The 18,723-nt window shown below is 37.0% G+C and overlaps 1 protein-coding gene across 10 annotated transcripts in view; it reads right to left on the bottom strand.

Moving 5' to 3' along the window:
* LOC115209683 (protein scribble homolog) overlaps window positions 1-18,723 on the bottom strand; it is a 458,170-nt gene that overhangs the window by 427,023 nt on the left and 12,424 nt on the right. For all 10 annotated transcript variants that reach the window (XM_036501621.1, XM_036501616.1, XM_036501617.1 and 7 more), the window contains exon 2: window positions 5,167-5,284. In XM_036501621.1, the coding sequence (XP_036357514.1) occupies window positions 5,167-5,284 (118 nt within the window). The remainder of the gene's footprint in view (window positions 1-5,166; window positions 5,285-18,723) is intronic.

Below are 18,723 nucleotides of genomic sequence, written 5' to 3'. Positions count from 1 at the left end.
TTACACTTCTTTCTATATTCTGTAACTGTCAAAATATAGAAACATTTCGCATAGCACCAGCACACAATTTACAAATGCTTGCATATTTCTTTGTTTTCCATGAATTTTTCACAGGTCCAGCTAATAATTATAAAAATGCATATGTATACATTTGTGTGTGTGTGTGTATGTTTGTCACCCCACTGTCGCTTGACAACCGATCTTGGTGTGTTTATCCCCATAACTTCGCGGTTTGGCAAATGAGACTGATAGAATAAGTACTAGGCTTACAAAGAATAAATCCTGGGATCAGTTTGTTCAACTAAAGGTAGTGCTCCAGCATGGCTGCAGTCAAATGACTGAAACAAGTAAAATAATAAAAGAATATACATATATATATATATATTGTAGCCTGATACCACTTATCAAAGCAAATCAGTATGAGACCTGCATTACTTTATCAGACCCAAAGGGATAAAGAGGACTGTTGATTTAGGAATAGGAAGACAAGGTAATCCAACATATTAGTGTTGTTGCTACAATATCCCTGCTACACTACCTAATAAAAAATTGATTTCTACCTTTGGCACAAAGCCACACATTTTTTAGGAAAACTATGGAGTCAAGGAGATTTAAATGGACGTATTTTTTAAGAGAATGAAATATAATTTCAATCCTTAGAAGAATTTGGATTTAAGGCATATTATGACAGAAGTAAATACTGCAAAATATTTTGTTCTCTATCTTGCTCTTCTGCCAGCCACTACTCTGAAATAAACTAATAAAATTTATCATTTTCTATTCATATTTACATAGTAGTGTTTGTAAGATGGTGCTATGAATCTAAATATTTTTCATTAACTGCTAAAGCAGATGTTGCACATACAAAAAGGGAACAGATTACTGTAGAACAAAACATAACTAAAAATACTTCTTTCTTTTGTGTTTATAAGGAATCATATCAAAGAACAAACTTTACTAAAAGGTAAGAGAAAATTTCAAAAATTCATTTTATTTTAGTAATTTTGTTTTTGATATTCCAAACAGTAAATAAAATGAAAGAAAAATAAACTCTGATAAACAATAAAACATAAATAAAAACTCCCAGTATCACAGAAAACAAAGAAAATTTCTTATAAAACAATTTTTAGTTTACAAACAGGTATTGTGTGTAAATCTTCAATGCTAAATGCCAAACAAGGAAGAATTTTTTTTAAATGGTTGAAATGGTTACTGGTTTGATGGTTAACATATATATTTTACTTCTCTGACAAACCACATGACATACAACATGTTCTCCTTGAAAACAGAAATGTGCATGCACATATGTGTTTGTGTATGAGTGTTTATATATATGTTGCTTTTGTATATGTGTGCATAACTAGGTCACCTAGGTAACAGAAGTCTATTTCCTGTACATTCTCAGCGCTCATTGTACTTGCACATCTGCCACATACAAAGACTACTTTCTCTGTTAACATTCCTGTGGTACCATTGCACCTCTTATATGTTCATATCTTGCACTTGGTACACTGTATGAAATTTCTATCTATACCTTTTTTATATACCAAGCAGGCCCATTTCCCTGAAGAGATTTCCTACTAGTACTTTGGTCTTAGCTAAATTAACTCTAAGGCCCTTTGATTCTAATCCTTGCTTCCACACCTGAAATTTCTTCTCTAATTCTAGTTGAGATTCAGCTGTAAGAACAATGTCATCAGCATTGAGGAGCTCCAAAACCAACAAGTTTTAAATTCATCTGCTATGGTCTGGAGGACTATGATAAATCAAGAATCAGTTCACCAAGAACCAATTCTTAGTGAACTTGTACCTGCACACTAAATTCACTGCTATACTGATTACTAATTTTCACCTTACTACAGCATGCATGTACATGGCTTGTATGGCTCTAACCTACACCTAGCTTCCGCACTGACCACCAGATGAGGGAACAAGGGACCTGTTAAAAGATTTCTCCATGTTGACAAAAGCTAAATATAGAGGTTATATTTTTTTTGCTTCAGAAATTGTAGTTATTAAAATAAGAAATGGCTGGGCAAAGTTCAGAAAACTAATACATTTGCTAGTAACAAAGGACCTCTCCCTCAGAGTGAAAGGCAGATTGTATGTTGTCTATGTACAGAATGCTATTCTACATGATAACAAAACATGGTTGTGACTCCAGAGGACACGTGGGAGAGAGAGCTGTGTAAACTAACAAACCAAAAATGATTTTGACAAGACGTGGTTGGCGTTAGGAAGGGCATCCAGCTGTAGAAACATTGCCAGATTAGACTGGAGCCTGGTGCAGCCTTCTGGCTTCCCAGAACCCCGGTCGAACCGTCCAACCCATGCTAGCATGGAGAACGGACGTTAAACGACGATGATGATGATGAAGCTTAACAAGTGATTAGAAGTCATTTAAAAATCCAAAATATGAAAAAAGAAATGCTATAAAATATATAAACTCGACAGAACACAATAATGGTCATTTATTGGTAGTTATGTTCATAACTAATAAAACAATTGTGATTTTAGGTTTTTAATTAGTTATAATTATTTATGACCTTAGTTTTAAGAAATAAAAAACTTCAGTTAAAAATTTACTGTCCAATTTCATCTGAACATTAGAACCACCAGATATCATCACTATCATCATCATCATTTAACATCTATTTTCCATGCTGGCATGAGTTAAATGGTTTCACAGTATATGGCTTCTACAGCTGAATGTCCTTCCTAATGTCCAACACTTTACCTTGTGTACTGGGTGGGATTTTTTTCCTTTTCATGCCACCAGCACTACTGAAGTTACCAAGTAACTTTCAAAGCAGAAAAAGAACAAGGAAAAAGCTCCTGCTACAAAGTATGTGTGTGTGTGTGTGTGTGTGTGTGTGTGAGTATTTAAGATAGGGAGATGGCTTTATGCCAAATGTTAAAAGACCAAAGTATGACAGAGAGACAAGCATAACTGTTCTGCTATAGAAAAGATACACAGCTACCACACTTTATATAGAAGTAGTTGGGAAGAAGACAGAAATGGTAGTGATGGAGTGCTAGAGCAAGCTCTAAAGGTACAAGAAGGTAAGAATACAGACAGCTGGTCAGGAGAGGGGTGAGAGAACAAGGACTTCCATAAGATTGTTAGGGGAGAGTAATAGGTGGTTAGAAAGAGGGGTAGGGGCGAATTTAGTGATTGATGAACAAGAGTACAGATACAGTTGATGGGAAATATCAGTATGGAGAATGAGTAGGGTGAGATGGATAGAAATGGCTCAGGAAGGATAGATCAGAAGGTAGGGGATGATGTGCAAGGTAAAGGAGTGGGGAGAAAGAAGATGTTTGGGTACTTAAGGGTGGTTATTGTGAGTGATGTGTGATGGAGGATAAGAGAAGGAACCAAGAATGAAAGTGGATATGTGAGGTGTTACATGGAGCATGGCAGAGGAGAAAGATAACTGAAGGCAGAGAAAGGAGGAGATGATCAGTGGAAATAGATTGGGGAGGAAAGGGAGAACAACAGGATTAAGGAATGGGAGTGGCTCCAAAAGGAAAGAGGTAACTGGTAGTGCAAAGAAAGAAGGAGTAGTATATGCTGATTCTGCCCACAAATAACTTCAGCCACCGAGTAATGCCATAGATTTCAGAAGAGTGATAGAGAGTAAGTGCTAAGGAAATGAAATGTGGGGAATGCTTGATGAGCAGGATGGGTAGAATAAGACCATCAAAATCTTTTGTGGCTTCCTTATGGAGCCTCACTGTAATCTTCTTCATATACATGATTGGTGATACAGCGTTTGTTATTATTAAGTCTCTCGGGCTAGCTGTCTTTGATCAAGACTTATGTGGCAAAGAGATAAACAAACACTTGGCATTAACCAAAGGATTCAGAAGGTTAGAAATCCAAATAAAAGACATCAACTGTGTTAGTTTGCTAAAACTCAGTATTTGGTCATCATTCTATTTTTAGCCATCATGTTTTTATTGTGTAACATGTCCTAAAATTTCAATTTTAAATAGCATAATCTTTATATATAAAAGTGAGGTTGTGTGCTGTCTGTCTCCTATGATTTAGATTCCTAACTACTCCCACATTTTGTGGTGCAGTTTAACCAAAACCGAGTATCTTATAGTCGTGATTCATATCGAGCCCTTCTGGGTACTAGCGCGCGTTTACGATGAGTCTACGATTTAAAAAAAAATTACCATCAATTTTCCCATTTTTAATGCATTTTTGGCATATATAAGGGAAGTAACTCTCTAAAAATTTATTATTAAATTTCAGAACGTAAAAAGCTACAGTAACCCCCCCCCCTTTGTGGTTAGCCATATTGAGATGGCTATTATACTTTACATCTCTAAAAATGCTTATATAGTTATTTCCCTTACAAACCCGAGCAACGCCGGGCGATACTGCTAGTCCTCATATAAAAGAAAGAAAGTCCTCATATAAAATAATGCTGTCGATTATTTGGTTACCACACTGAGCAGCTCAAATGACTACACAAAAATTGGGACTTCTTTTTTAACAACAGTACACTAACAAGTGACACAACAAGCACTAAAAGATGGCTGATTATCACAAGTGCTGACATTATCATTGTAGTAATTAGTAATGATCCAAGGTTTCAGTTCTTAGTTTCACTTTCACCCCTACTCAGATTCCTCAGCTTTCATGCATATTTAAGAAAGCCTCAGCATTGTTATAGATATCATAACTTTAAAATGAAACAATGAAAACTAATGAATGCCATACATTTTTGTCAAATAGATCTTTTATCACCAGCCTCTCAGAAGACCTACTACCCATTATTCAGTCAGGTAAGTAGAAACAATTAGAATTAACTACCTTGCCAATGAATACAATAAAGTACTTACAATGAAAGATATACTTGTACCCCATGAGCTGGTAACCCAAGACACTATCCACTCAGCTATTTTTCCTATACATACAATACCAGTATACAGATCTAAAAACTGCTTCCTTCCCCACATACACAGGATATGTGCACTATAGTTTTATATATGCTTTTACAAAGAAGTTTTGTGTGTGTCTTTCTCTCTCTCTCTCTCTCTCTCTCTCTCTCTCATTTTATCTACTGAGATACAAACATGAAATAATGGTATGATCTAATAATATATTTGTTTGAATATTCTCACTTGCACATAAAATAAGAGAATACATACCATTTCTGCTGATATCAAGTTCCATAAGATTAACGAAATTAGAAACATCTGGAGGTAACCTCCCAATTTCATTGTCACTTAAACTTAATTTCCGAAGCTGTAACAATCTAAAAAAACCCTGCAATGAGAAAAAAAGATTAAAAAAATAGTTTTTAAAACGATAACATTAGTAAGATATACAAAAGTAATGTTAATGAAGAACTGTTCGTTATAGGATTTCATAGGCTGAAAGAAAAAATATAGATACATTTTGTTTAAGGGCCGACCAATGCCTTGTGAGTGGATTTGGTAGACAGAAACTGAAAGAAGCCTGTTGTGTGTATATATATATATATATATATATATATATATGTGTATGTGTGTGTGTTTGTCCCCCTAGCATTGCTTGACAACCGATGCTGGTGTGTTTACGTCCCCGTCACTTAGCGGTTCGACAAAAGAGACCGATAGAATAAGTACTGGGCTTACAAAGAATAAATCCCGGGGTCGATTTGCTCGACTAAAGGCGGTGCTCCAGCATGGCCACAGTCAAATGACTGAAACTTGTAAAAGAGTAAAAGAGTAATAATAAAATATTACATGGCAGAATGTATAATATGGTCCCTAAAAACAAATTAAACTTTGATATCTCCAAAGCATATGACCTATAGGGCACTACCAAACATTTAATTGCTTCAAGAAGGTGTCAGAGTTGATGTGAGATACTAAAAATAACTAAGTACATTTCACTCTCTAGCATTTAAACTGGTCATATCTGACCCAAATAGTCTGCCTGTTTTACGTTCAACCTGACCAGATCCAACCTTTTCCACTTATCCTTGTCTTTCTAAAAATAAACAATAACATCAAAACCTTATGGTACAAGATAATGCATGGTTAATTCAAAACACTGTGAATAAATAAGCATTGTATTTGACAAAGTAATCTGAAGGTTAAAGATTTAAAAGAATGTTACAAAAATGCTCATTATAACCTCTTCCATATTTTGTGTATTCAGGGAGATAAAGAGAGGCGAAGACCAACAACTTGATAGAAGAGTGTTTTAATTTTTAATTGGATCCTCTGTATATTGTATCTGTTATAATCACCAATGATTATATTCAATCTTGTTACAAACCAGATAAGAAATAATATTTTTAAAAAAAGTGAAGTTCATATTACCTGATTACTATAATTAATTATATGTTATGATTACAGTGAAGTAAGATTTTGGGATGTTTCAAAATTTTTTCATTATTTCCAATGTATCATTCCTATTTTCAGAAAGTATTATATTATTTATAAGAAATTTGACTGCTACTTCCAGCAAATCAAATGAATGAGCAAGGGTGGAGAAACCATCATCCGCAATCAAATTTGAAGCTGGAAGCTAACAGAATTTCTAAAAATCCTTTTCAGAAAAAAATGGTTTTAGCCTGAAAACAAAAACAGTAATTTAATTTGCACACCTGTGAACTTGTGAAATTTAAGTGTATCATTTTTCTCACTCAGTACATATCTATGTACTGCACTTTCATGGACCTATGAAACTGTTTCTAATGGAATTTACTTACTCTTTTACTTGTTTCAGTCATTTGACTGCGGCCATGCTGGAGCACCACCTTTAGTCGAGCAAATCAACCCCGGGACTTATTCTTTGTAAGCCCAGTACTTATTCTATCGGTCTCTTTTGCCGAACCGCTAAGTGACAGGGACGTAAACACACACCAGCATCGGTTGTCAAGCAATGCTAGGGAGACAAACACAGACACACAAACACACATACATATATATATATACATATATACAACAGGCTTCTTTCAGTTTCCGTCTACCAAATTCACTCACAAGGCATTGGTCGGCCCGGGGCTATAGCAGAAGACACTTGCCCAAGGTGCCACGCAGTGGGACTGAACCCGGAACCATGTGGTTGGTTAGCAAGCTACTTACCACACAGCCACTCCTGCGCCTATACTTAAATATAAAGTTCTAAATAAAATAATCTAGAACATCCACTACCTTTCAATACTTGCTCAACACTACCTATCTCTAAAGTACCGTATTTACATGTGTAACAGCATGATCATACTTTTTTATATGTGTAACAGCATGATCTTCCAGAACCATGATGATAATTATACATGGCCTTGAGCAACAGGTACAAAAACCAAAATTTTAGTACAGTGAGTATAGTGTGTTGTAACAGTTCTGAATATAAAGTCCTTTTTTCTTTAACAACTTCTGCTGACTACAGTTTTTTTTAGATACTAACAGTAGTAAGAACTTTTGTAAGAAGTTCTTTGTAACATTTCTTTATAATTGGGCATGGATGAAAAATCCAGTTAAACAACATTTGTTATCTACCAAAATTCAAATTTACCAGTACAACTGAAACTATAAGATGTTGACACTCAGCATGGATTGCATTCAGTATGGGACGTGAAACTACAATGCTATGTTGCAAGCACTCCTTTTATCCTTTCAACTGTCATTTATTAGTCATGCCAACGTGCATTGAAGAGGGCAATGGGTTTGAATCATCACTCAAGGTTACAGAAGAACTAAATAAAGGATAATGAAAATGAAATTATAGTTTTCATGCTGCCATGACTTTCTATCAGTGTTAGTAAGCATATTTGTGCATTTTAAGATGTATGGTTCAATACAAAAATACAGAAATCAGTGTACATGCTTATTTTTCTTTGCAATTTACGTGTCACTTTTGTATAGAGGTAATCACAGTATTATTTCCAGTTTGAATGCTTTGAGCATCATTACTCTTATACAATTGGAGAAAAGCTTTAAATATTAAAGAAAACAGGAAATCAAGAAGCAATCAGGCAATTTAGAATTAGTGGATCCTTTGTTTGTAGCATAAACAAAAGGCAAAAATTAATCATTGCCTGGAGAAATTAAGACTATTCAGGAGGAAAAAACTGTAATTTTCTTGAGTTGGGGGAAGAACTGAAAACATGTTTTTTATGAATGTGAGAGAAAGTGATTGTGCTGCTCCAAGTGACATAAAGTGTATTTGAGCTTTAAAACTGTAACAATTAATTCCTAATTCTCATATCAAAGAAAGCACTAAGACATTTTGTGAATAGTCATTTAATTTGTGTATGTAATAGAACAACTGGCCTCAGTGTATGCAATAAACACTATGATGACAAACTTATTCAGTTTCAATGACTTGTATTATAATATTCTGAGGTGCAGGCATGTTTGTGTGGTAAGAAGTTTGCTTCCCAACCACATGGTCCTAGGTTCAGTCCCACAGTGCGGTACCTTGGGCAAGTGTCTTCTACTATATCCTCAGGCCAACCAAAGCTATGTGAGTGGATATGGTAGATGGAAACTGAAAGAAGCCTGTCATATATATATATATATATATATATATATATATATAAATAAATTTGCGTGTTTGTGTCAGTGTTTGTCCTCCTACCATCACTTGACAACCGATGTGGGTGTGTTTACGTCCCCATAACTTAGCGGTTCAGTAAAAGAGGCTAATAGAAAAAGTACCAGGCTTACAAAGAACAAGTCCAGGGATCGAATTCTTCAACTAATTAATAGGTGATGCTCCAGCATGGCCAGTCAAAATGACTGAAATGAGTAAAAAGAATATAAGAATACACAGCTAATCACAACCATAAATTGCTTCAGGCAAAATCAAGATGCCTGGCTATATGAATATGTAGTACACTTTGTTACCACATGGTCTTGAGTTCTCTCTCACTGTGCAACATCTTGGACAAGGGTCTTCCACCAAATTTTAATCCAAGAACAATTCTGGTTTCCCCACAAATGATGCTGTTGCTACCACAGAGTACCAAGCACAGCACACCAGTACATCAGTTCACACATACTCACACACCAGTTCCAGATGTGTACATACCAGATGTACATGTATGCACAAATACCAGAGCTATGCATATACATACACACTAAATGTAAATATACACACACCCAATCATGCAGATATGCAGGCACACATACATCAGATACTGCCCTACACACCTACATAGATGCATACACATACCAGATGAGCTGATACGATCAACTCACATACACACAAACACATATACAGATACACACTTAGACACCTATACAACAGGTACACCCACACCAAAAAACTGGTGTTGCAAGTAACACTCATTCCATTTCCCAGACAGAGAGGTGGCACTAAAATACTGTCCAAGCACGCAAGCCTAGAAATACAGATTGGGATATGCATCTGATGTCACTACCATATCAATACCAACAGTGTGACATGCCTTGACAAATAGCAGCCCAATCTCTAGTAGCTATCTTAAACTTGCTCCATTCTGTTAACTATGCTTCATGAGACAGGTTTATTTAATGAGCCCATGATATGCATGGAGCCAAATCAAACTATTATTAAATAATATAACTCCTACCCATGCGTTAGGTACCACTTTCATTTATCTTCTTACTCTGTGAGAGAGAGAGAGAGAGAGAGAGTGCACACACACACACACACACACTCTCTCTCTCTCTCTCATCATCAGCCCATGGGAACTGCTTTATGCTGATGATTTTGTTCTTATTGCAGAATCTGAAGCAGAAATGGAGAAGTTCCAAGTTTGGAAACAAAACCTGGAATCAAAGGACCTTAAAGTTAAGTTAGCAAAGACTAAAGTTGTTGTTAGCAAGAAAGTAGATAAGACATGGGCTCTGAATGCAGAAGACATGTGTAGACTGGAGAGGAATGAAGGTAATACGAGGGACGTTCAATAAGTAATGCCCCTGACCCACTTGCAGTTGTTTGATCTAGCTGAAATTTTGCATGTGCAATCATTTATATCTCTATAGATTAAGAGGCAAATTACAGCTCTGAACTAATTGTGGTTTCTGATTTACAGGTGTTTGAACAGAGTCAAGTGTGAAATGGAGCCAGTTGAGTGTCGAGCAGTGATCCAGTTTTTGTATTTGAAAGGACGCACACCACGGGAGACTTTTGATGAAATGAAAGTAACTTATGGTGATGATGCCCCATCATATGACCTTGTAAAACACTGGCATCGTGAATTTAAACATGGTCGGAACTCTGTGGAAACAGCTCCCAGATCTGGTCGCCCCCTTCTGCCATTGATGAGGCATCTGTCCGTCAAGTTGAGGCTGCCATTTTGGAAGATCGACGCATAACTATTCACCAAATAGCCCATGAGGTCAAGATTAGTACCGGGTCTGTGGAAACTATCATTCATGACCATTTGCATATGCAAAAGGTGTCTGCCAGATGGATTCCCAGGTTGCTCACACCTTTCCAGAAGCAAGAACGCGTCGAGTGCTCGAGGATGAATTTGGAGATGTGCCAAGAAGATGAGTCAAAATTTTTCAGAAGATTGATTACACAGGATGAAACCTGAGTCCATCACTATGATCCAGAGACCAAAGCCCAGTCAATGCAGTGGAAGCACCGTGACTCACCTCCTCCAAAGAAGGCAAGGGTGCAGCCCTCCTCTGACAAGGTCATGCTCACAGTCTTCTGGGACCAGGACAGAGTAGTGATGACAGATTTCCTGGCAAAGGGTACCACAATTACAGGAGCCTATTATGCTTCACTTTTGAAGAAATTAAGAGAAGCTATCAAAATCAAGTGGCAGAGCAAGATCAGCAAAGGCATCCTCCTCCTGCAGGACAACGCTCCGGTCCACAACTCGCGTGTCGCCAGATCAGAAGCACAGGCATATGGCTATGAACTCCTCCCCCACCCCCCTACTCTCCTGACCGTGCACCCTCTGATTTTTACCTCTTCCCAGCCACGAAGTTGTTTTTGAAAGGAAAGCGTTTCCCAGATGATGCAGCCTTGATTTCTGAAGTCACGTCGTGGTTGGAGGACCAAACTGGGGTCTTCTACAAAAACGGTCTCCAGAGCTGTATCAAACGACGGGAGAAATGCGTAACTCTAGGTGGCTCCTATGTAGAAAAAGACTAATAACTGTGCCAAGTTTCGTTGCTCTACTGCTATGGGAAGTGGGTCAGGGGCATTACTTATTGAACACCCCTCGTATGCTCTGTTGGATTTGAAACATCAGTGTGCATGACCAACAAAGTACAACTGTATTGAGAGAAAAGTTAGGCATAAAAGGGATTAAATGTGGCATGCAGGAAAGGAGAATGCATTGGTTTGGACATGTGATGTGTATAAGTGAAGACAACTGTATACAGAAGTGCTTGTCAATGAAAGTGGATGGGTACCTGTGATAGAGGGAGACCCAAGAAGACATGGGATGAAGTGGTGAGGACTGATCATAAAATGTTGGGCAATATGAGATTCTAGAAAAAACCTGCCCACACCAGCAAAAGTGAATGCTAGAAGCAGTGTGTCCCACCCACATGTAACGTAACAACAAACTTTTCGCACACCCTACACCAAGAAACCAAACTACATTTCTAAACTGCATACCTGATGCACAAAAGGGACACAGATGCAGGAAAAATACCAAAATGCAATAACTGATGCAGACTTTGTGGAATTAACACTGAAGATATCACCTACATCATAAGCAGTTGTCCCAAAATATCATTGCAGTATTATCTATCAATGAGATATGATGATGTAGCCAAGACACTGTACAATGAGATCTGTCAGAAGGATAATCCTGAGGCCAAAGAAATAAGAACCCACAATATGGTAGCGGTCATAGCCATTCATAATAAGTACTGGTGAAATGTCCAGTGGAAACCTGAATAAAATGTAAATATAGAGTGATTTGGGTCAGAGCAGGGAAACTGTGCACAGTGCCTAGCAGATGTGAACATAAGGTTAAAGATCAGTGACAAAAAATACCTACGCTAAACTATTGAGAAATCTACAGCTACTTGACCCACAGATAATTATTTGGGCACTGAGATTTGTAAGAAATTAGATTTTTCAAAACCAGAAAGGAGAAAACTGATTGAAAGACTACAGTTAACTATGCAACTGCTCAACCTATTGGAAATAGCAACCAAACTCTTTCAAATCACACCCACCTTCTTAAAAAAGAATGTACACATCTAGCCTTAGATATACTAAAAGAGGAATTAGTCATGGCTAGAATGTCAATCAAAACTAACTTTGGTTTAAACAACCTTATTCCACTCATTAATCTATAATTATTAGTATTTTGAAAAAGATTATGAAGCAGTAGAAAAATGAAGCAAACTCTCTCAAATAGTTCTCTGAGATGCAAAACTTTAAACAGTATAACATTACACAATGGCTTATGTTATTACATCATCTGACATATTTGAAATGTTTCAATTGAATCAGACATTTTTATTAGCATTCAACTGGACACTAAGTAAATATATATATTACTCCTAATCTCACATTGCACCTGCATTCTCTTTGATTATAATCAACCTTTATTATAACCCATCCTATCTACATAGCCACCCACCAATTTCTCTACCAAAGATTATATTTATCCATTCTAAGTCAGTGACTGAGTACTACACCTGCCTTTTCCTCTAACTTCTCAAAAAAAACATTACTACTAATACTACAACTATCACCATTATCACTACTGCCAACCCAAACAATTCACTCGACCTTTAAAATATTTGACTTGGTGATGCCAGTTTCAAGTTACACATATCACTACATTTCTATAGAAAAACATTTATTAGAATAGCAATAATTGTTTTTAGGGTACTAGGCTATTTTGTTTTCCTTATCATACTCTTTGGCACCTAAAGTTGAGAAACAAGTACACCTTCTGAAATATATAAAGAGAATAGAGAAAAAAAAAATCTACGTAATAGTGCAAATAATCTTTGAGACCAGTAGAGAGGGGTGGTAAAGAAAAGTTGTGCTCTAAATACATTACATTTTGTTAGTGCTATGAATTGCTTCTTTCGGTGCAGATGCAGGTTGGTAGATCTTTGGTGAAAGCTGACTGGCAGTCATTTACAATATATTTTCAAAATATATTTATTTGCAAATGTATTTTTTTTGTTCTCCATACACTAAAGCTGTATGTTTTAGTCAAATAAAATAACTGATTCTGGCTACTAACTTGCAATGGTAAATGAAATAATTACCAGTAATATGAGTTATGAATGACTGAGTGAATGGAATACCAAACATGGGTATGGATGACTGTGGGAATGGAATACCAAACAAACAGCTGAGAGTTCATTGTGCTTACTTTGTAGTGTGTCCATGACCAAAATACTTAACTCTCAAAGCTAAATCAACTTCACCTTAAATAAGTTGCTGCTGTTTAGCCCCAGGTCAGCCTAGGTTGAACATACCTATAATGTCATTCCATCCATGACCATTAGAATGTCATTCCATCCATGACCATTAGCCTCTTTATATATCAAGAATTACATTGGCCAATTTATTATTCCTTTTTTAACCCTTTCGTTACTATATTTCTGACCAAAATACACCCCTCGTGAGTTTCAATTAAATTCTAAAATAATCATGAATTTAGGCTTGTTTCATTAAATAACTAACTTTTTCACTTATCAACATATTAATGTGATATTTGGAACATAATTAAAGAAAGGGTTCTTAATCAATTCTCTTGCATAACTTTTGTCTCAAAGTGACTTTAATTACAGGTAAATCCAGGTAAATTGAGCAAAAGGTAAAAATATTAAAATTTTGTTTAAACATCACTATAGAAAATGAATCATCAGCTAATATTCAAATGGGTATGCAACAAAATTTTGATAAAGAAGAATTGTGCACATCACTATATCATCAGTTGAATTTAATGCACAACAGGTGTACCATAAAGGTGGAATAAACTGAAATACTGGAATCCACCGTAAGTTAAAGCACTTTTGATCACAGCTCTGCTCAATTAGATCTGAGGCTAAACAATAAAAGGTTTATAATTTACAAAGAATCTGTAACCAAGTTTCAATTCCTAGATGAGCCTTTGTATTTTGTGATTTGTGCCAGTAATTCCTAGTCATTGTTAATGATCTGTAGAAATACAACAGCTACTAGGCTGCATGACCTTTAATACATCAGATGAAAATAGTTTTCAAGTGGTGTGGTCTCAATTAGTAATTCACAAGACCTTGTGAAAAGTCTCATTTCACATACCTAAACCAATCTTACTAAGCCATTCTGTCACTGTTGTCTAAAAGACAAAAAAAAAATAATAAAATCATCAATAAGTAAAAATCATGCCATCATAGAAATCTGTGTTTGCATCTATTCCATTTTGAACGTTATGTTTCTTTTACAAACTTAAGTATTTGCTCGTGAATTAAATAAATATTCATACATTCTCCCAACTGATGGCAACTCATTCATGGTTTTTTTTTTTGGGGGGGGGGGGTTGCAATGTATAGACTAAGGCTTTGGTAAGAGGCATACACATAACTAATACAGAATAGCTAAATTAACATATGTAATGCATGGAGCCTTAAAAAGTTAGCTACAAATAGCCAAAAGTCAAAGTAATTTAAAGTCACAACCACTGTAAAAAAGTATAATGCCAGAAAAATAACTAAATTCACTTCTGTAAAAAGTTAAATATAAAACTAAAAAAAAAATTCAATTAGATACCACTAATGGTGTTATACATACCAATAAAATGTCTTCTTTGATGCTAAATTATCAGCTAGATAATAGGCCTTACTCACAAGGACCAACAAAATCTCTTTAACAACCTTTGAACTCATAATTCTACAGTGATTGTGCCTCAGAAGAACCAGCACATTGTCACTCTTACTCCTCCAGAAGTAGGTCTAGAAGATGTTCATTAATTATCAAATAAAGAAATTCAGTGATTAAATATCTTTAAAGTTTAATTTAACTGTACCTGGATCATTCATTGTTACATTCCTAGGACAGGCACAAACATGAAGAATGTACTTGTCTAAAAATAATTACTAATCACAAAGTGCCAATGGTTGCAGGCATGTGGCACAGCTGTAAAAAATGTTAACCACATATATATGAAACATGTCCAGAATTACAAACATCTCAAGACATAAATATGAAGAAAAAATATGAAAAAAAAAAACTTAGTGTTCACCAACAGCATCATCAAAATTTAACATCTATTCTCCATGCTGACATAGATGGTTTTACAGGAACTAGCAAGGCCAGGGACTGAACCAGGTTCCATAGTCTGTTTTGGTTTGGTTTCTATGGCTGGATGACCTTCATAACCCCAACCACTTTACAGAGCGTACTGGGTGCTTTTTACATGGCACCAGTACCCACACCAATGCTTTTTCCTAAGCATCTTGGTTTTAGGATCTCAATTCTGTTGTAGTGGGCAGGTCTTCTTGAGTACAGCAATGCCCCACACATCTCAGTCTTCTGTCATCTCCTTGATCAACACTTCTTTATACAATTGTCCTCATCCAGTCACATCACATGACCAAACCAGTGCAGTCTCCTCTCTTGCACACTGCATATAATTCCTCTTAAGCCCAACTTCTCTCTCAATACAACAATGCTCTGTCACACATGCACACTGACATCACACATCCAGTGGAGCATACCAGCTTCGTTCCTCTCCAGCCTTCACATGTCTTCCATATTCAAGGTTCACATCTCACTGCCATGCAGCATTACAGTCCATACACATGCATCATACAATCTTCCCTTCACTCGGAGAGAGACCTTTGGTTGCCAACAGAGGCAAAAGCTCTCTGAACTTTCTCCATCCTATTCTCATTCTGTAGTTACTTATTTCTTTTTTACTTACAATTAATCTAAGTTATTAACATGGCCAAGTGATAAGATATCCCCTTCACTTCTTAATCTAGTAAGTATGAAAAGCTGGATTGTAGTATATACAATTCATAAGAAGTATCTCCATGAGAAACATCAATATGAGTAATGCTTATTTCTTTACTACCCACAAGGGGCTAAACACAGAGAGGACAAACAAGGACAGACAAAGGGATTAAGTCGATTATATCGACCCCAGTTCGTAACTGGTACTTATTTAATCGACCCCAAAAGGATGAAAGGCAAAGTTGACCTCGGCGGAATTTGAACTCAGAACGTAATGGCAGATGAAATACGGCTACGCATTTCGCCCAGCGTGCTAACGTTTCTGCCAGCTCGCCCGCCTTATTTATATAGTGAGTAATGCTACAAAAAGATGCAACTTTTCAAAACCTGACAATATTCTGAAAAGGGAGCCAACAAAGAGCCTCTACATGGTTGCTACCAGATAGAAATCTCTCTCAAGTTACTGCAGGATTTCATAAAAAAAGGAAAGACATATTTAATACATATGGTCTGTAAAAAAAAGAATGATTATATCTAAAATACTTTTTTGATCATAGGTCTACTTGAGCAGTGCTGGCTTGGAGCTAATCAAAAGAAACTATCAAACATATGCTATCAGACATATCAAGAAGAATGTAACAGTGCAGGAGTAAGTTCTTTGTAATTTAACCCTTTAGTGTTCAGATTATTCTATCAAACGTGATGTTTGTTTATTTATATTGTTTTGAATTAATCATGCATTATCTTGTAGTTTAGAGATTTCAGTGATGTGTTTTTTTAAGTTTTAGGGCTGAGGTGAGAGGCGAGAACTGGTCAATTTCAATATAAAACAGGTTAAATATTCTGGCCGGATATGGCCGGTTTGAATGCTAAAGGGTTAAGCATGTGGTGTGATTTCCATTTCTCATAAGAAGCTGTTTCACTAACATTTAAGAAATGTGTAAACATCACATTCTTTTCCTCTATAAATTCTTATATAAAATGTCTCTGAGAAACCATACTGACCTTGGAAATTATCTTAAACTCCAACTTAAACTCTTCATGAAACAAGCTATAAGTTAGTTTAAAGTTGAGCCTCCTCTCTTCTCATGCACAAATTCTTTTTTGCACAATACCACCCTAGAGTTAATGTCGAAGATGATATCAAGATTTAAAAAATCCCTCAAAAAACTTCTCAACGACTTCTTTAATCTGTTTAATTCCGTCTTAGAGAGGCCCAACACGGCAAAGAGGGCATCATCCCTATATAATCCACCAGTAAGATTAGGGAAGCTTTTCCTAACTTCCGAGAGTAGATATAGGCCAACTAAGTCAGTCACCTGTGCAGAGTCTGATGACCCCATGGTTATATCAAAGAAATTTTATATGCCATCATCCTTTAAGAGTCAATAAACTAAGTACCAGTCGAGCACTGGGGTCGATGTAATCGAGTAACCCACATCCTCCAAAATGTCATACCTTTGTGTCTATAATAGAAAGAATTATAGTTTAAGCACGGGTTAACTTTGATCGAAAAGACCTACGATGATAGGCGTCCCTGTAGTGACCATCCAGTCGATTCATAAATCAAGGAAATATAATAACCAGTCCGTGCCGGTGGCACGTAAAAAGCACCATCCGATCGAGGCCGTTTGCCAGCGTCGTCTGGCACCTATGCTGGTGGCATGTAAAAAGCACCCACTACACTCATGGAGTGATCGGCGTTAGGAAGGGCATCCAGCCATAGAAACATTGCCAGATCAGACAGGGCCTGGTGCCGCCTTCTGGCTTCCCAGACCCTGTCGAACCGTCCAACCCATGCCAGCATGGAAAGCGAACGCTAAACGATGATGATGATGATCCAAAATGTCCAGAACCTGGAGAAGTAACGAATTGGCGTTGTTCCTGAGAGCCTGGCAATGCACCGACAGAGATAATCCGAATAACATACTTACATCTGCACTGAAGAGCAGTGGATATAAAAGGACAAAGGCACAGATAGAGCGAAAGAAGCAGGAGTTTATACGATCCTATGCACTCAGAAGATCTCACATTGGCACGCTTGATGCCATCTTTGACAACGAACAAAGTAAAGATGGCAAGGATGGAGGCGCAGGTGCTGATGAAAGATGTCACCCCCACTTGGTAGACACCCAGGATAGCAACAAAGAAGATTCAAGTGAGAAACCTGCCCGGGAAGTAAACCCAAATGCAAGTGCTCCAACCAGCACCAAAAGCCAAAGCCAAAACCATGGAGATGAAAGAGCCAAAAAAGAAATAAAAGGAGGAAAAACTAAAAGAAAACCAAGAGATGAAACAGCCAAAGAAGGAAAAACTAAAACTCAAACAAAATCAAAAGATGAAACAGCCAAGGATAGAAGAAAACCTGACTGTCCATGTACCAAAAAGGATAGAAACACACAGCGCACACGAATGTGTAAATTCTACCTGAAAGGTGTCTGCTGGCATGGAGAGGAAGGTGCAGGCTGCCGTTTTGCACATCAAAGACCCTGCCACATAAACACGAAACAGGTCAGAAACCAACTACCAAAAGGAAAACGGAATGGACCACGCACCACCTGCCACAAAACAGAGGTACGCAGATGTGGTGCGTGCTACAAACCACCAACATGTTATTGAAAGGGCAGCTGCTGAACAAGAATCTTTTTTGTGCATGGCATAAAAGATTGTACAGCAGCTAACCTGGCTCCATCAAACTTAAACTCGCAGATGGGACTATCCACAATACACAAGACCGCCACAGCAAATAGACCCAGGGTGGGCACCGCCGGCAACAGTATACACCTCACCTCGATGCTCCTACAGAACTTCAGAGGACTGCTAACAATCAGTAATAGGACAAAAATCCC

This window comes from Octopus sinensis, linkage group LG3 (assembly GCF_006345805.1).
Source record: "Octopus sinensis linkage group LG3, ASM634580v1, whole genome shotgun sequence".
NCBI lineage: Eukaryota > Metazoa > Mollusca > Cephalopoda > Octopoda > Octopodidae > Octopus > Octopus sinensis.
The sequence above is the reverse complement of the archived record's forward strand: the minus strand, read 5'-3'. Positions and strand labels throughout refer to the sequence as shown.